The following is a 19,163-nucleotide window of genomic DNA, read 5'->3' as shown; positions in this document are numbered from 1 at the left end:
TTTAAAGAATAATACAACCCAAGTTAACACGAACTGCAATCTCTACCCGTTAGAAGTGGCATTTATTTCACAGTCCTTTACAAAAATAGGCTCACTATTTTAATTTCCAAATAATCTAAAGCATTCAAGGGTGTGCTCACATTCAGCCATACATAAATAAATACCGCTGTTATTTAACTCAAACTGTCAGTGATTTACATTGTTCCCACTATTGTTTTAAACATAATTCACTCATTCATTTACTCAAAACAAAGGATGTTTAGCACTGGAAATGTCCAAAGCAAAACAATCGTTATCCGTTCTACAGAACGGAGGCGAAGCGCTTCCAATACGATCGTCCCAGAATGCATTCCACTGTTCAAACTGTCAGGTTTGGAGACTCCAGGAACTAGCAGGTGTTGAGATACAGGTCCAGGTCAGGCCACGCTCTGGACCATCAGGTTCTTCCTGTAGCACTCCAAGCTGCAGAGGGGAGTTCCGGTCTTGGAGCAGGCGTACCTCTTGAGGTTGAGGCAGCCGGACACGCCGCAGCCGACCGGGGCGGGCGGGGGCCGCGGGGCCGCGGGGGTCGGGGTGGGCACGCCCAGAGGGAAGGAGATGGCGGTGCCCTGGAAGGAGTCGGAGTAGCGGACCGTGGGGCACTGAGTCTGCTTGGACTTGCGCTCCCGCATGCTCTTCACCTTGGCCTTGCTGGTCTTGGTCAGCCGCTCGATGGTCTGCTTCTTGCTCTCCTCCGCCTTTTTGGCGGCCTGCAGCCGGCGTTTCCGCGCCCTCTCCTCCCTCTTCTGCATCATCTCCTCCGTCATCTCCTTCTCCTTATAGCCCATGGGCAGCTCCAGCAGGGGCTGGATCTGCTGCTTGTGCAGGAGGGCTTTCTGCAGATGTACAGACACACACAGGCTTTCTGCAGATGTACAGACACACACAAGCTTTCTGTAGATGTACAGACACACACAGGCTTTCTGCAAATGTACAGACACACACAGGCTTTCTGCAAATGTACAGACACACACAGGCTTTCTGCAAATGTACAGACACACACAGGCTTTCTGCAAATGTAAAGACACAGGCTTTCTGCAGATTTACAGACACACACAGGCTTTCTGTAGATGTACAGGCACACACAGGCTTTCTGCAAATGTACAGACACACACAGACTTTCTGCAAATGTACAGACACAGGCTTTCTGCAGATATACAGACACACATAGGCTTTCTGCAGATGTGCAGACATGCATAGGCTATCTGCAAATGTACAGACACATACAGCTTTCTGCAAATGTACAGACACATACAGGCTTTCTGCAGATGTAGAGGTACACAGGCTTTCTGCAGATGTATGGACACACATAGGCTTTCTGCCATTACCAGACACTGGCGCAATTTATGCAAGGTAGGTCAGAGAAATCTGCTCACATTCTTGCATTTTTCACTTAACCTGCTTATAAACCTGAACATTAACCTTTTGATTTCCATTTCCAGGGCAACATCCTTCATATATGTTATCAATTATGAATGTGTGGTGCAGACAGGTGAAGTGACTTGCCCAAAGGCACAACAGCACTGCTCTCCCCTGTAATAAGAAGCATATTTCCTACACCACCCTGTGATTTTCCCTTCAGGCCGGGTCAGGTAATACAATGCGGGTAATACTCTCAAAGACACCGCTCCAAAATTCTAAATGCCTGGTCTCAATTCTATTTCCTTACCAGTCTGCCTTCACCACTTCCACTGTTTTTGTCCTTATACACAATATCCTCCAACACTTACACTGTGATCTGGTTTACCAATTTTCTACACTGATTTCCACTGTAGAATGATTTACCAGCCTTCTCCATTGATTTCCACTGTAAACTGGTTTACCAGGCTTAAATATTGCTGTGCACATCCCTTCCACAGTAAACTGATTAACAGCGTACCATAAAGCAATCACAAAGTCCCGCAGCAAGATGGTCCATGTTACACACTGCTATCCCTGCCACTCCCACTGTAAACTGGTTGACCTGTCTGACTGTTAGCCGAAACTCTTTTTACCTGTCTGTGAAAAGCGACTCTGGTTTACCTGTCTGACTGTGAGCAGCGACTCTGGTTTACCTGTCTGACTGTGAGCAGGGACTCTGGTTTACCTGTCTGACTGTGAGCAGCAACTCTGGTTTACCTTTCTGACTGTGAGCAGGGACTCTGGTTTACCTGTCTGACTGTGAGCAGCGACTCTGGTTTACCTGTCTGACTGTGAGCAGGGACTCTGGTTTACCTGTCTGACTGTGAGCAGGGACTCTGGTTTACCTGTCTGACTGTGAGCAGCGACTCTGGTTTACCTGTCTGACTGTGAGCAGGGACTCTGGTTTACCTGTCTGACTGTGAGCAGCGACTCTGGTTTACCTGTCTGACTGTGAGCAGGGACTCTGGTTTACCTGTCTGACTGTGAGCAGGGACTCTGGTTTACCTGTCTGACTGTGAGCAGCGACTCTGGTTTACCTGTCTGACTGTGAGCAGGGACTCTGGTTTACCTGTCTGACTGTGAGCAGCGACTCATCGATCTCTTTCTTCAGCTCCCCGTTGTCGTCCAGCTCCCCCTTCTCCAGGGCGTCCAGCCACTTCTCCTCCTCGTCCATGGGACCCCCGAGGAAGGTCTCTGCGTCCATGTCAGGGAGGGGGGAGGGGTCCAGGTTGCTGTCCTCATCTAGAACAATCCACCCACACACTCCTTCATCAACATTTCCCGATCAGAACTTTAACCCATTCCTATTAATGGTACAGATTCACAGTCTTTATTTAAACAATGGTGCTCAAGTAGTTAGGATGCCCGCCCCCCCCCCCCCCAATAAATGATCCCAGAATGCTGCCAAAACGTCTTGTCCACAGTAAGCAGGCAGGAACAACCTCTCTCTCAGCTCTCATTTTATCAAGGGATGTCAAAACATGAATTATATCTGTCCTACTTACTGAAGGACAATGCAGAATTAAATCATGCTTTTTTTTTTCCTCCCCTCAGCCAAGTCCTCCAGCAAGCTGAGGACAGGTCAGCACTGCCTGTGGTTTTTTCTGGGTGACAGCAGAGGGGTGGCGTGAGCTCCAGAGTGCACTCACCGAGCCAGGCCCTGTACTGCTCGATGGGGACTCCCTCTGTGGGCTCGTCGTCGTCGTCATCGTCGTCATCCACGATCATCAACGGCGAGGGGGATCGCGGAACCTCCGGCACTACCGTGAACGTCGGGACGCTGTCCGTGCAGGAAGAGCGCGCAGCAGTGAGCTCACACACGCGCATTTATCACCAATCCGCTTTCTGACCGCTAAAACTCAATTCAAGGTGCCTCGCTGTCGGGACATCTTGGACCCATCCGTTTAATTAGGCTTTGAAAACCATAGGAATGCCGGCCACCCGCTGGATCTGATCGCACAACCCCCAAATTACATCATTCAAATGTATTTCCTGAAGCATACATTTTTCAGTGGAGACATGCGCTTACCAGCCCTCAATTTACGGAGCTGTATAATTAATAGCAACATTCTTATTCAAGTACCTTGCCCAAGGGTCCAATTACATTGCCCCACCCAGGGGCTCCCTGGTGCCTAGCCTCAGCACCACAGTGCCACCCATAACTCAGGCCCCGAGTCAAACCACCAGTCAAATAAGAGACCTTCAACTGAAATTACCGCCCGATACGCACAAGCGTGATGACAACACGGTTCTAGTTTCAGTACCTGCCCAAGACGTCTGCCTTGTACACGCATAATAATATAGATTAAATTAAACCCCCGGTCACACTCTGTGGCACCAAACTGACCTTTTTGTGCCGAGGGTCTGCCCGCCCAGTTTGATCTTCAGCTTCAACTGGGGCTTGATGATGATCCCAGAGTCCGACTCCAGCGCCTCGGAGGAGAACCCGTGGCCCCCGTCGTCCCGGTGATGCTTCTTCTTGTGTTTTTTGTGCTTCTTGTGCTTCTTCTTGTGCGCATTATGCCCACCAGACAAGTCCACATCTCCTGGGAATGTGGAAGAACAGGTGAACTCGCTATACCTCACGTCAGACTACAAAGAGAAGTATCCATCTCAATGGGAGAACCTGCTCAATTAAAAACGGACGTACTGACACATTTCCCGTACTGGTATGAACTACATCCCGGACTTCATTCTTCATAGAATGAGTAGGTGCCAATATGACTAAGTTATATAAAAAACTGTGAAACATTCTTAATAACATTTTAAATATCCGTCATTAAATATCATTGGGTATTGTTAAAAATAATAATAATAATTTTCATGAAATTCAGTCCAGTCCAACATTTCCGTTTAATGAATGTTCGCCTAGGCAGCTAATAGGACCTCATATGTGGCATAACGTTATAAATAATTAAATAAATCCATTGACAATAGCTAGCTACGAGCAATGCTAACGATAATGTTGACTAACTAGCTAGCCTATTGTCATCAGATTTTGTTATGCAATAACAAAACCGTTAACTTTAGTTTTTTTCTCGCAAATTACTAGCATGCTAGCTAGTTAACGTTACATACAAAATATACTCCATTCCCTCTATAGCTAGAGATAGGAAGCGGACCCTGTTTGGCTGATGATAGCCTATGAGAACAACTCGATACCCAGGCTTTAAACGCGGCCTACGTCCAAGCGTGGTTGACCACTTTTTTGCAACCTACCCTCAATCGGCAAATAAAAATTAGACTTTCTCACCTGAAAGAAACCTTGGATGAATCATGTCTTTCTTCTTCCCCATTGACACCTATGTCCAAACACGAAACTCGAGGGAAAAGTGTGACAAGACCGCTAGACGCTACATCACTGCAACAGATAAACTGTGCTTCACACTGGAGGTGTTTATCCGCTACGCTGAATAGTAACACTTTCTCCACCACAGTAGTATAGCAGCTTGTCTCCAGTACAATGGCTAATATGCAGCTAACTTAACTAACTTTATGCTTACTCGCTAGAATTTCTCGTCAGCCAAAACAAAAAAGACAAGCCTGACAAGCGAGCTGGCTAAGTTAACGTTAGCTAGCTAGACTCGTTAGCCTGTCACAAAAAGTTGAAATACGCCAGCAAGCCGATCTCAATAAAGGATAAATGCAATTAGGCTGCAACTATGCTAGCTAGTACCATGACAATTTGTTGCAGGTACTAATATTTACATTATTCACTTAACAAACCTGAACCAAAGTATATGACAACTCAAACAATCGAAGCTTACAACCATGCAACCGCAAGTATGTTTCCAAACGCTAGTGACTGTAAAAGTCGTAGAGCATTGTGGACAATGACGTTTTTACGTAAGTCGTATGCATACGTTAATTCGAAGAAAGAAATACACGATCCATCGGCACTTGCATAACTAAATATGCTTCCAGACAAGGTCACAATCCGTGTCTAACCGAGTGTAAACTATTTAACATCATATTGCATAACTATTTAAAACTGTTTCCGATTGACGTCAGTCTTCTAGAAAGGATTTTGTAAACTTTTCTGCTCATCTTATTGCACCTTCGAGTTTCACAGTCCTCGGCGCGGCTGACAGCCAGTCAAGTATTTTTTTAAATTAATTAATGTTTGCTTGCTTGTTGCGATTTACACGTGTTTATTTGTAGTTGTTACTTTCCAGAAACATATCCACACGTTATCTGGGTAGCTGTATATTTTTGTCAAATGTCTTACGTTTATTATTTTGTTGCATATACTGTTGCCTTGCTATTGTAGGCTACGTGGTGCTACCGCGTTAACCCAAATTGGCTTTCGCAAAATGGCTATCAAATAGATAGGCTAGCCAATCAGCTTTTCAATGTACACTGCATAACTATAGAAAAATCTAATTTGTATAATAGTCATTTGGTGCTTTTATGGTTGTTATGGTATGTGTCATTATCACTGATCATTTTGTGCTGTTGTTACAGGCTGTCATGAATTACTCCCGGTTTTTCACCGCTGTGAGTGCTGCAAGGAAGCCATCTCCTATTCGCATAATAAGTAAGCGGAGACTCAGTTCATTATTTTTGTAATCTTACTTCATTTTAGTAAAAAACAAAAACAAAACATTTAACAGAAGGCTGCTATGGTATTTATACGACCTCATATTTTGTGTGCCATCTCAAGGATGATTTTGTTTATGGGAAAGATACAATTTTGTTTCACGTTTTTGAATTAGTCTTGCGATAGTCGCGTGGTAATTATGAATTCACTAGTATTAAATACAATATTAAAAATCTCATTAGAACACAATACAGAGTGCTTCATTCAGGGGGATCTCTAATAAATTAGGGTTATTTTCCTTCACATTAAAATGACATTACAATTTTGCCTGTAATGCATTTTCCCTGTGAAGCTGAACTTCAGCAGCGGTCACCCCCTTCTGTCATCTCACTGGCCGGCGGAGCCCCCAACCCTGACACCTTCCCCTTCCACTCTGCCACCGTCAAAGTGAAGAATGGGGCGAGCATTGTGCTTGACGAGACAACAATGAAAAGGGCTCTCCAGTACTCTGCCTCCAGTGGGTGAGCCCAGCTTCGGTTATTACTACCGCGATAATATTGCATAGCACACGCAATAATAATGTCCCGCAGGCCAGCAGACCAGGTAACCTTTGACGTTTCATAATGTATACCCGGGTGTCTCATGAGATGTGTCAGGACCAGTGGTCGGAACCTTCAATATCTTATCCAGATATTATGGTACAGATGGAAGCGCTTTACCCCAAAACATTTGTGACGAACTGACCACCATTGAAGTAATTCCCTTCAAATTGTGCTCCGTAACATAGGAAAGGAAGGAAATGCGCATTTATTCTTTTGGTGTATCTGTTATTTCAAATCAGGTGCTAATTATTGGACATGCTCTACTAACACACTCTCTCGGGCACTGGTGTTATCCTTTCCTGCTGTCCTCTCTGCTGCTTACTCCTTCCTCAGGATACCAGAACTTCTGTCTTGGATGAAGACCCTCCAGAGGAATCTCCACAATCCACCAACAGCTTCAAACAGTGTGGCGGGAGGGCAGATGGACATCTGTGTGACCACAGGTAGCCAGGAAGGCCTCAGCAAGGTGCAGTTTCTACAAATGTGTTTTGAATTTTTATATCTATACATCTGTCCAGGCCTTTAATATACAGTCCCCTCCAGAGGCCAATTCCTTTGTTTTTGCAATACACGAACACATTTGAGGTTGAGATAAAAAAGATGAACACGAGACAAGAGTTCAGAATTTCACCTTTTATTTCCTGGTATTTACACCTAATCAATCTAACAGGACATATCTGGCCAACAAGAAACACCTGTCAATCACATGTTCCAATACTTTTGCTCACGTACAAATTGGGTGGTCTGATACAAAAGGTGGTATTTTCGAAGTTGTTAAACAAATCTAGGAACAGGGAATAAAAGCTGAAGTTCAGATCTGTCATCTCATGCACATCCTTTGACCTCAAACTGGATTGTCTTCAGTGTGTAACAAAAAGAGAGGAATTGACCTTGCTGTTCCAATACTTTTGGTGGGGATACCTGGTATCAGTTTACTGTTGGAATTGAGATGGAGAAAGAGAGAGACCCAGAGGGCTCTAGCATTTTAATTCCCACATCTCTTTTGTTCATATCATTGTTTATCCCTTTGCTGTTCTGCCCTTTCCTGTTTGTCTCACAGACTTTTGAGATGCTTGTTACTCCCGGGGACAACGTTCTTCTAGACGCGCCCACATATTCTGGGACTCTGGCAGCAGTAAGCAGCCTCTCCAGCATAACCACTTTTGAGTTGTTGATATTTTGTTTGTATAAAAAAGTTTCCAGTTTTTCATTGGGAGATGCATGCAGGAGAAATACTGTTACAGAATGTTGCAGTTTCACCGGGAGCTGCTGTGTTATTATCTGGTAAGAAGGTCATCTGTCCAATAACAGACTGCAGAGTGATGCCTTAAATGTCAAGGAAATATTTTTTTCTGGATCATATCAAAGCTTTCAATTCCATTTAGTTCCGATGTTTGCAGTATGTGTGGAGATAAATTGGACGTTGCTTTCATTTGCGATGCTTGATTTAAAGTGGAAAGTCAGCCAGCTTCCAACAGTCGACTTTAAGAAAACGACTTTCAAAGATGATACTTTATTCTGCTGGTACAATGTTAAAAATGTGTGAGTATATTCATGAAAGTGGACGCAGATAGGCAAACCTGAGCATGGCATGAAATAAACTTTTGATAAGTCTTATATTAATAATACTCTTTGAGAAGGTGCATGAATCTGTGCATATTTGCCCAAGTTATAATGCCCTGTGTGTTATTAGCCTAAAATGCAGAAAGCTGTACGCTGTACATTATATTGCTTTAGACTTAATTTCCCAAGAAGGTCTTTCACTTCACAATCAGTGAAGGCAGGTGGCCTAAGCGTAGTGGTTAAGGTAAATGACTGGGACAAGCGAGGTCGGTGATTCGAATCCCAGTGTAGCCACAATAAGATCTGCACAGCCGTTGGGCCCTTAACCCTGCATTGCTCCAGGGGAGGATTGTCTCCTGCTTAGTCTAATCAACTGTACGTTGCTCTGGTTAAGAGCATCTGCCAAATGCCAATAATGTAAAAATGTAATGTAATGGACTGAGCACACTGAGGCCAATTATCACTGCCCTCTGACCTCCTTCTTCTGAATCATCTGTCCATAGCTTCAGCCGTTAGGTTGCAATATCATTAATGTCCCAAGCGATCAGTTCGGAATGATCCCGGGAGCTCTGAGGGAGATCCTGTCCAGGTGGGACCCGGCAGATGCCAAAAAGCCAGGCAGTACAGTTCCCAGAGTCCTCTACACCATCCCTAATGGGGGAAACCCTACTGGTGCTTCAATGACCGCTGAGCGCAAGGCTGACGTCTACCAGGTAAATATCCTGCGGATCGCATACACTGACACCAGCACACTGATTTGTGTATAGGGGTGAGGAATGGTCATTCTAACATTCCCATTCCATTCTGTTCCCATTTCAATAGTCTTAAAATACCTTTTATAAATATTAATTTAAAGGAAGGAAACTGTTATCAAAACTTAATGCCTATCATGAGTAAAAATAAAATGAATGAAAAATACATAAACCATTTAAATTTAATTGAGACAAAATTATATTGAGAGGCTTATATATGGTTGTAGCACAATGTCTAAAAATGAATTAATTTATAATTACATGAATGAATTGAAATATGATACAAATGTAAAGTACAGCCCAATGTCTTGTCTTTGTTTTGAAAAGCTTGCCAGAGAATACGACTTTCTTATAATTGAGGATGATCCTTACTACTTTCTACAGTTTCAGAAGGTAAATGTATTATTTTCATGCGAAAGTTTCAGAGTGCAATAAAAAAAGATATATAATAAAATAATAATTGCTTAATTACTGTTGATAGCATTAATTATCTGTAAGTGATTAAGTACTGTGTTGGTGTTTTTTGTTGGTGCAGTGGTTTGATTGAATACAATTTTTATAGAATTTTGAGTTGATTTGATTGGTGAATATGATTTTCAAAGTTATAAAGCAGACTCTGTAAACAGAGTTCTTATTGGGCTGGCCACTGAGAAGGTATTTACAGTCAGGTCCATAAATATTGGGACATCAACACAATCCTCATCTTTTTGGCTCTATACACCACCACCATGGATTTGAAATGAAACGTACAAGATGTGCTTTAACTGCAGACTTTCAGCTTTAATTTGAGGGTATTTACATCCAAATCAGGTGAACGGTGTAGGAATGACAACAGTTTGTATATGTATTTTTGTCTCATCTGTCCATAGGATGTTGTTCCAGAACTGTAAAGGCTTTTTTAGATGTTGTTTGGCAAACTCTAATCTGGTCTTCCTGTTTTTGAGGCTCACCAATGGTTTACATCTTGTGTGAACCCTCTGTATTCACTCTGGTGAAGTCTTCTCTTGATTGTTGACTTTGACACACATACACCTACCTCCTGGAGAGTGTTCTTGATCTGGCCAACAGTTGATTTGGCCACACCTAATGTTTTTGCTATCTCTCTGATGGGTTTGTTTTGATTTTTCAGCCTAATGATGGCTTGCTTCATTGATAGTGACAGCTCTTTGGATCTCATATTGAGAGTTGACAGCAACAGATTCCAAATGCAAATAGCACACTTAGAAATTAACTCTAGACCTTTTATCTGCTCCTTGTAAACGAGATAATGAGGGAATAACACACACCTGGCCATGGAACAGCTGAGCAGCCAATTGTCCCATTACTTTTGGTCCCTTAAAAAGTGGGAGGCACATATATATATACATGTTGTAATTCCTACACCGTTCACCTGATTTGGATGTAAATACCCTCAAATTAAAGCTGAAAGTCTGCAGTTAAAGCACATCTTGTTCGTTTAATTTCAAATCCATTGTGGTGGTGTATAGAGCCAAAAAGAGGAGAATTGTGTCGATGTCCCAATATTTATGGACCTGACTGTATATGACTACGGTGTAGACTTCCAGGTTTCATTGAATCCACACTTTTAATTTGACTCCACTGCATCTGTATGGGAAATAAGCGCCCTGACTCACCCTACATTCTGAACACTTAGCCCTGGGCTCCTACGTTTCTGTCCATGGACGTGGACGGGCGGGTCATCCGGACAGACTCCTTCTCAAAGATCTTGTCATCTGGGTGCGTAAGGATGGGGGTATTCAAGGGGTCAGCTGTTTGTTTTCCTCCTCCGATGCAGAAACTATGATCTGAGGCACTGCTGCTCATGCCAGTCATTAATAGGTTGTATGTGCTGAGAGGACTATTTGAGGCTCATTTCCTGCGCTTCCTGTGCAGGTCTTGTGGTTGTCGCCCTGGTTTGAATGTATTTGTGCGTGTTGCCAGTCAATTGTTTCGTCAATGCCCAGAGCCAATCTTGCAGCACGCATTCATTTTTTTTACGCATGTGGGGCGTACCATTTCAGCGTTTTTACGGCTGTCTGATTGCAGTGAAGCAGAAACAATGTTTGTACAGCTACCACACGCAAATTAGAGTGGCATTATTAGTCATTGGCTTACTGTAATTACTGGATCTGAGCCATCTTGTTTTTCCAGTTTTTTTTTAAATCCTACTCCACCCTACTACTGTGAATGTGCATGCCCAACAGAAGAGTAACCCCAGGCGGGACACCCAGAGCACGTCACTGCGGTTTTTCCTATTTGAAATAACCCACGGCTGCTCCCGCACCAGCGCCCCCCCCTCAGCCCCCCCCTGTGCTCTGGGCATGTCTGGTCCCGGCCCAGGGTGTCCAAGCCAACGGAAAAGAGCGTCTCCAAGGACGGTGATGCTTTAAATTACTGATAATGAGGGGGAGCATTCTGTGTGAGAAGAGCGCACTTTGTGTAAAATCTTCGCGGCACTGTAGGGTGTCATTTCATGTACTATACATTACTGGCATTTGGCAGACGCTCTTATCCAGAGCGACGTACAGTTGATTAGACTAAGCAGGAGACAATCCTCCCCTGGAGCAATGCAGGGTTAAGGGCCTTTTGCTCAAGGGCCCAACGGCTGTGCGGATCTTATTGTGGCTACACTGGGATTCGAACCACCAACCTTGCCTGCCCAGTCATGTACCTTAAGCACTATGCTACAGGCCACCCTTAGACCTGCCCAACTCATTTAGGATCTGTATAGTTGGTAACCAAAGATCTGTACACTACTTGTACACTACTAGTACTCTACTTTACTCTACTCTACTACTAGTACTCTACTCTTTAAGCATTGTCAAGGCTGTTGGAAAGAGTACCGTTCAGTTAGTCATGTTGTGAGGCCCAGCGAGCGTCATTTTTTTCTGCAGTTCTCTGTCTTCCTGAGCGCTTTTGCCGAGTTGTGTAGCGTCCTCCATGGCACTGCCTTTTCAAATGCATTTGCGGCTGATATCTATTATCTGAATTCTGATATCATTCGATTAGCATATTAGAGTCCCGGTCTGTTTGTGTCCACAGTCTTAGGATCGGGTTCGTGACTGGGCCCAAGCCCCTTGTGGACAGAGTGGTTCTGCACATCCAGGCCTCTACCATGCACACCAGCACCTTCACACAGGTGAGTCAGTGTCTCAGGTCCCTGCCCCCCCCCCCCCCCCCCCCCCCCTCCTGTACCCTCTTTCAGGAGCGGGGAAAGTGCTGGTGCTACCAACTAATCAACTAAACTAATCTCAGCGCGGAACGCAGTCGATAAGATCGTCTCAACTTCGTGTGTCGCCTGCTCCGTCGTTGTGACAGAAGCCCCTTATAACGTTAACATCGCGATGCGATCCTGTAAAATGTTAAACCGTCGAGGTCGTGCCAGAAGGCGAGTGGTGAACACTGTAATAAGCGGTGGAGGCGTGGCGGTTATGGTTAGAGACGCGCGCGGAGACGGAGATCGAGACAGAGAGGGACGGGTTCACGCAGGCTCACCCGGAGGACTTAATCACACGCAGGAGGTGACAGCCGCGCATGCTGCTCCTGGCAGATAGATGGGGAACCGGCGCGGAGCTGTAATTACTCCAGCCTCAAGGACATGGGCGGGGGCGCTCCTGGGTGCTCAGCCTGAGATACGGCAAGAAAAAAAAAAAAAACGCACAAACGCTGAATAGACACCAGCTTGCCGCGCTGAGAAATGGATTGCGCCGGGTCTCGTCAGCAGTAGATATGCCACCCTTGGCAGGACCGGGAGATGATGAAGCTGCCCCCCACCCCCACCTCTGTCCCGGGGGGGAAAGGGGAATTGCGTTTCAGCAGCTGCTGGGGAGGGGGGGGGGTGTTCAGGGTGCTGTGGAGAAGCACAGCTTGCAGCCGGTACTGAGCAGACATGCACGGCGGAGGTAGCAACACAAGATATTTCGGTCAGTGCAGGGGAAGAGGTGGAAGGCTTTGATCTCCGATCGACCAGACTTGGAGAATCAATTTATATAAGGTAGTGGCAGAGCAGCAGCAGGGGAGGATGGGTAATTAGGAGGTTCTGAGCCAGGCGTTAGTCTTAGTTCTGAGAGAGACACCCATAAGTACCCTCAGGCATCACCATATCCTCAATTTGAAGAAAAGAAATAATATATAGGTCTAGATTAGGTAGAATATGAGACCGTGTCTTATAAAGTCACCTATGTGTATCTGGGGTGACGTACCAGGATGTAATTAGTATTAAAAAGTCCAATCAAATAATTAAAACAATGAAAAATAAAGCCCTGCGATGGACTGGCGACCTGTCCAGGGTGTATTCCTGCCTTCCGCCCAATGTATGCTGGGATAGGCTCCAGCCCCCCTGCGACCCTGTTCAGGATAAGCGGGTTAGGATAATGAATGAATGAATGAATGAATGAATGAATGAATGAAAAATAAATGTAGAAATGTTACACAAAATTATTCAATAAAAAGAAAGCTTATGGATTCAATGAATGAAGTGAAACCACCTGTGCATGTAGTTGGACTAAAAGAGCTTGATTTCTTTCCCTTTGATATTCTAGCTTATGGTTTCCCAGCTGTTGCATGGGTGGGGACAAGAGGGCTTTCTGAACCACGTCGACGGGTGAGTCACCTCAATCAATAAGCCAATCAAATTCTCTGAAAATAGTAGCATCTACATTAGTGGGATGTGCAGTCAGTAGCGTGATGCTATTTAACAATGTTTCCTCTTGTTTGTTTGCCTTGTATATGCCATAGACTATAATGGCATTTATATAGTTATGTATAGATATTGTTGTGTTTTCTATTAGCTATTGTATTGTTGTACTCTGGGTATTCTAGCTGGCAACCGTGGTATGCTAGTTTGTAAGTTGATGTATTCTTCAAGGTTTCAGATTGTATCTGTATGTAAGCAGAAGAACATGGAGCTTTACATGATTAATGTAAGCCACACACCACCAGAGCAAAATTTGTTCTCTGACAGGGAGTTAAAAAGTTAAATGTTTTTAACCCCCCCCCTCCCCCCTTTCTTACAGTGTGGTGGAGTTCTACAGAAAACAGCGAGACGCAATGCTCTCCTCTGCAGACAGATGGCTTAAAGGTCAGTGTTCACCAATAATTGATGTGTGAAATGGAGTCCCTGTTAATGCCTGACTGAAGTCACACGAGGTCTATCTCGCACTACGAGGTCTATCTCGCACTACGTGGTCTATCTCGCACTACGAGGTCTATCTCGCACTACGAGGTCTATCTCGCACTACGAGGTCTATCTCGCACTACGAGGTCTATCTCGCACTACGTGGTCTATCTCGCACGACGTGGTCTATCTCGCACTACGAGGTCTATCTCGCACTACGAGGTCTATCTCGCACTACGAGGTCTATCTCGCACTACGAGGTCTATCTCGCACTACATGGTCTATCTCGCACTACGAGGTCTATCTCGCACTACGAGGTCTATCTCGCACTACGAGGTCTATCTCGCACTACGTGGTCTATCTCGCACTACGAGGTCTATCTCGCACTACGTGGTCTATCTCGCACTACGTGGTCTATCTCGCACTACGAGGTCTATCTCGCACTACGAGGTCTATCTCGCACTACGTGGTCTATCTCGCACGACGTGGTCTATCTCGCACGACGAGGTCTATCTCGCACTACGAGGTCTATCTCGCACTACGAGGTCTATCTCGCACTACATGGTCTATCTCGCACTACGAGGTCTATCTCGCACTACGAGGTCTATCTCGCACTACGAGGTCTATCTCGCACTACGAGGTCTATCTCGCACTACGAGGTCTATCTCGCACTACGAGGTCTATCTCGCACTACGAAGATCTGTCAGCGGCAGAGCTGGCTCAGTTCCAGCAAGACTGCTTTCGCGTGATCCGCATTGAAGCGTGTCGAAACGCTCGGCAGGGCGTCAAGCCATTGAATTACTATGGGAGGGAACGCCCGATGTGGCCAATTACAGTATAATGAACCAACGGCTTCCTGGATAGATGCCGACAAGCTTCAACAACTGTGTTATGTTAGCCCCGTGCACCGTTTAGCAGAATGGTACGTCCCTCTCTCAGATTTGGCAGACTGGCACACCCCGGCGGCTGGCATGTTCCTCTGGATCAGGCTGAAGGGCGTCGCAGACACCCAGCGGCTCATCAGCGAGAAGGCCTTGGAGAAAGAGGCAAGCCGCCTTCACCAACAACAAAAAAAGCACTCAGAAAAACTCGTACACCACTCAAAAACTCATACACCACACAAGAAGGCATACACTCTAACCCAAAGACAAGCCTGGGCTGGTGATTACTGGGAAATAACCAGTATAGAAGCCGCATCAGGGCAGACTGTACAACTGTGACCTTTGCAACCTGGGTATAAATAACATAAACATCAAAAGTTGTATAACAACTTTTTTGGTCTTCAGGCAAGCAGTAGTGTTTGTTGTCTGTTTATCCATAAACTTAAAAAAAAGAAAAAAAACTTTTAAACATTAGCCTGACCAGGTGCTTATGTTTTAATTTAACCATCAATGTGTGCTTGACCGTCTGTGCAGGAGCTGGTTCACTCTCACACACTTCCATTGACTCCTTCAAATATGGAATAATTTCCAAATTCTTGACCAGGAATTTACTTGACTTTACAAAGCTCATTAAAGCTTAAGCGTGTGTAAACTCAAGTCACTTTACATACATTTTGGGGAATAATTTATTGTCTGAGTCTGGCCAGGTGAGGGTTGTAAACAATGAGCGTGGCAAGGGGGAAGCTGGGGTTTTAATGCCAGGATTAGCAAATATGATGCTGATAAGCATCAAAATTATGCTCCTTGCTAGCAGAGATTCTTTTTAATAATCTGTCATCACCATTTTGCGGTTTTATTAGTTTATATTATTATAGAAATATGAAGGGAACAATAATTTGGGATGTCGACGATACAACCACAAGGGGGCAGCGTTTATAGGGTTAACCCCATTTAAATGTGAATCATTCATTCATTCATTCATTCATTAATCTGCGTTCACCAGTGTCTGTGGACTACTCTATTTATGCTTATATTCCTCTTATTTTGACTGTTAATTCCTGGCAAATTTCCAACTTGGCTTCATATAGCCTCTGACAGAGATTTTCAGTAATTTAAGAATCAGTTCTTTGAATAAAACTGTCTTGATTGTGCACAGAACTGAGTCCTTTTAAAAAAGGGAGTTGGAACTTGTTGTGTCACCATTGTGTGAGTGTGCTTGCTCGTATTTGCATTGAGGACATCAGGCTGGATGAAGCTGAATTTGAATGTGGACTGTGGGAATTCATGGAAATCACCCATTATGCACAGACTGCCATTCAAGTAGTAAGCTGCATTTCCTTCTCACACAAGTCCACCCCTCACCCACACTGATTGGTGCATTGCCATCTCAGAGAACAAGGAACACAATGATCCATTCTGTGAGCTAATGTGGGGTTTACAATATTTTCTTCCATATTCCAGAAAATGGTGTTCCTTACAATTCACCTCAGATTTGGTGAGTGTTCAAACAAGTATATTTTTTATATTAATTTAATAATATTATATAATGTACATAATTCCAACTGAAAGATGTAATAGTGCAAAGATACTGGAAACAGTGACCCACTCACAAATTAGTCAAACTTCATAACAAGTGCAAAGAAAATTCTGATTTAAGCTTTCATTTTGGGTAGAACCAACATACAGAATTAGCAGCACAGCTGTTTATGGCTGTTTAAGTTTAAGCCTGACTGTGCTGAAAGATGAACAAGTACCTTCTTGTTGTATATTTTGTTTGAGTACATTTGGATTATAATTCATTCATTCATTCATTCATTATCCTAACCTGCTTATCCTGAACAGGGTTGCAGGGGGGCTGGAGCCTATCCCAGCATACATTGGGCGAAAGGCAGGAATACACCCTGGACAGGTCGCCAGTCCATCGCAGGGCACACACACCATTCACACACTCATACCCACGGGCAATTTAGACTCTCCAATCAGCCTGACCTGCATGTCTTTGGACTGTGGGAGGAAACCGGAGTACCCGGAGGAAATGCAAACTCCGCACAGAGAGGCCCCGGCCAACCAGGATTCAAACCCAGGACCTCCTTGCTGTGAGGCGGCAGTGCTACCCACTGCACCATCTGTGCCGCCCTGGATTATAATAATGACAAATAAATGTATACTTCAGTGATGACTGCAAAGCTGAAAATTGAGCAGGCAAGAAGGGTCCCCTTAAACTGATAATTGGTTTTGACTCGTTTTGAATAATAACCATCCCTTTCTCTTCAGGTGCTGTTGATCCCTGGAGGAGTATTCAACATCGATAGCTCAGCACCCAGTCCGTTTGTAAGAGCTGCCTTCTCGTTGTCCACTCCTGAGCAGATTGACGAGGTACAGCAGCCCCACACACATTCTGTATTTAAGTTAACGGTGGCCTGTAGCATAGTGGTTAAGGTACATGACACATGACAATAAGATCCACACAGCCGTTGGGCCCTTGAGCAAGGCCCTTAAACCTGCATTGCTCCAGGGGAGGATTGTCTCCTGCTTAGTCTAATCAACTGCAAGTCGCTTTGGACAAAAGCGTCAGCCAAAATGACATGTAATGTAATGTATTTGTATTTTTTTAATACAGTGAGCTCATTGGGACATGAGACTTTTTATTTTTTATTTGGTAAAAAATTTGGAAATCAAATTATTCATGTGGTTAAACTGCATATTGTCAGCTCTTTTTAAAAGGTATATTTATAGATTTTGGTTTCATAATGTAGAACTTACAGCATTTTTTATACATAGTCACCCCATTACAGGGTACCATAATGTTTGGGACAAATGGCTTTACAGCTGTTTCTGATAAGCCAGGTGTGTTCAAGTGCTTCTTTAATAAAAGCTGAGAACATGCACTAATCACATGTAATTGTGAATTGTTTGATTACAAATGAACATTTTTGAGTCTTTGTCCCAAACATTATAAAGCTCACAGTAAGGTTATGAAATATTAATCTTGGGATTTTTTTCAGGCTTTCAAGAGACTGGCTTCTCTAATCAAGGAAGCCTTATGAAGAAATCAACATGAAGAAATTGATTTTCATTGAAAGAAATGCAAATGGATTGTAATTAATTGGAATAACTTTCACACAGGTATGCTGTACCCTGAGAATTGGTAAAAGTGTATTTATAGTAAAATGCTTTCATAAATACTACTTTGATACAGAACAATAAAGTTATTCTCCTGATTGTTTTCATTTAAATTACATTTAATATATTTGTAGGCCATCTCTGATAATTATCTGCTGACTCCAAATGTCTTGTAAATGGTAAATGGCAGGCATTTATATAGCGCCTTTATCCAAAGCGCTGTACAATTGATGCTTCTCCATTCACCCATTCATACACACACTCGCACACCGACGGCGATTGGCTGCCATGCAAGGCCCCGACCAGCTCGTCAGGAGCATTTGGGGGTTGGGTGTCTTGCTCAGGGACACTTCGACACAGCCCGGGTGGGGGATTGAACCGGCAACCCTCCGACTGCTCTTACTGCCTGAGCCGTGTCGGCCCACAATTTTTAAATGTATTTGTTTCAAATGACGGTGGAACCTTTCTGTCAGTTTGGTCGCAAGGACATGCAACAGTTGTGTTTAGGTGAATGGAAACAGTGGTAGACAAATTTCATAAGCACCTTTTTAGCTCTAACTCTCTTTGGCTGGAATGCCTTGCTGGTATGTTGGTGATGTTTACCCTTTGTTGGCAAAGGGTATTATGCTAAAGAGGGAGAGTTTATTTGTTTGTAGATTCAATCAATAAAAGCTGAAAAGGTTGGCTGAGTGTTGTTGTTGTTTTTTTGCATTACCATTGTATAGTGCATGTAGACATCTTCTTATGTTGATGAATATAAACATGGCGTAGTTAAATTGTTTAATCTTGATATAACCTTACCATGGAGTGGGACATTTGATATTTGAATCAAAATACAAGTCAGTTTAAATAAATCCATCAATAATGACTACCTGATAATGTAACCACACATCTGATAATTCCCTTTACATTTTTAAATGGTTTGATTACCAAATTAATAATATATAATAGATAGAAAATAGAAATAGTGTGCTATGGTTTTCATTCAGATCAACATACTGTAACTATAGTGTCTTCACAAAACAACCCCATGACCCTATTACCAAAAGGGCAGCAGTTACGATAGTAAAATTTGCCAAATTGCAAACCAGAGGAGGGAAGCTTTATGATAGACATTGGACAGTTTCAGAAATCCATTAACTGCTC

At 43.8% G+C, this 19,163-nt stretch overlaps 2 protein-coding genes across 7 annotated transcripts; one reads left to right on the top strand and one right to left on the bottom strand.

The window, feature by feature from the left end:
* Positions 1-43: 43 nt before the first annotated feature.
* ino80b (INO80 complex subunit B) lies at positions 44-5,297 on the bottom strand. Its single transcript, XM_061252087.1, has 5 exons — positions 4,694-5,297; positions 3,788-3,986; positions 3,090-3,220; positions 2,510-2,682; positions 44-875 (listed from the first exon to the last, which is right to left on the bottom strand). Exons 1-5 carry the CDS (start codon positions 4,734-4,736, stop codon positions 417-419), a joined length of 1,005 nt encoding a protein of 334 aa, XP_061108071.1. The 5' UTR covers positions 4,737-5,297; the 3' UTR covers positions 44-416.
* aadat (aminoadipate aminotransferase) lies at positions 5,259-18,701 on the top strand. 6 transcript variants are annotated; one of them, XM_061252086.1, is made up of 14 exons: positions 5,259-5,286; positions 5,905-5,977; positions 6,333-6,501; positions 6,916-7,048; positions 7,643-7,717; positions 8,649-8,858; positions 9,225-9,290; positions 10,552-10,634; positions 11,940-12,036; positions 13,439-13,500; positions 13,913-13,977; positions 14,953-15,059; positions 17,169-17,270; positions 17,900-18,701. In XM_061252086.1, exons 2-14 carry the CDS (start codon positions 5,911-5,913, stop codon positions 17,939-17,941), a joined length of 1,278 nt encoding a protein of 425 aa, XP_061108070.1. In that variant the 5' UTR covers positions 5,259-5,286; positions 5,905-5,910; the 3' UTR covers positions 17,942-18,701. The 6 variants fall into 6 exon arrangements, 5 of the variants coding, with proteins under 5 accessions (XP_061108070.1, XP_061108066.1, XP_061108069.1 ...); XR_009709368.1 differs by lacking the exon at positions 17,900-18,701 and adding an exon at positions 13,765-13,819 and having other exon boundaries at positions 5,286-5,369; positions 17,169-17,200; XM_061252082.1 differs by having other exon boundaries at positions 5,286-5,369.
* The last annotated feature ends 462 nt before the right edge of the window (positions 18,702-19,163 follow it).

Source organism: Conger conger, chromosome 8 (genome assembly GCF_963514075.1).
Source record: "Conger conger chromosome 8, fConCon1.1, whole genome shotgun sequence".
Taxonomy (NCBI): domain Eukaryota; kingdom Metazoa; phylum Chordata; class Actinopteri; order Anguilliformes; family Congridae; genus Conger; species Conger conger.
This window is presented reverse-complemented; position numbering and strand designations above follow the sequence as displayed.

Excerpts from the sequence above, each read along its gene's own strand:
- ino80b (XM_061252087.1), bottom strand. The coding sequence starts at position 4,736 with ATGGGGAAGAAGAAAGACATGATTCATCCAAGGTTTCTTTCAG. Across the intron at positions 3,221-3,787 it reads CAGACCCTCGGCACAAAAAG|CGTCCCGACGTTCACGGTAG; the intron begins GTCAGTTTGGTG and ends CTGCACGGACAG. Across the intron at positions 2,683-3,089 it reads GCAGTACAGGGCCTGGCTCG|ATGAGGACAGCAACCTGGAC; the intron begins GTGAGTGCACTC and ends GGATTGTTCTAG.
- aadat (XM_061252082.1), top strand. Across the intron at positions 9,291-10,551 it reads ACTTTCTACAGTTTCAGAAG|CCCTGGGCTCCTACGTTTCT; the intron begins GTAAATGTATTA and ends CTGAACACTTAG. Across the intron at positions 17,271-17,899 it reads CTCCTGAGCAGATTGACGAG|GCTTTCAAGAGACTGGCTTC; the intron begins GTACAGCAGCCC and ends GATTTTTTTCAG.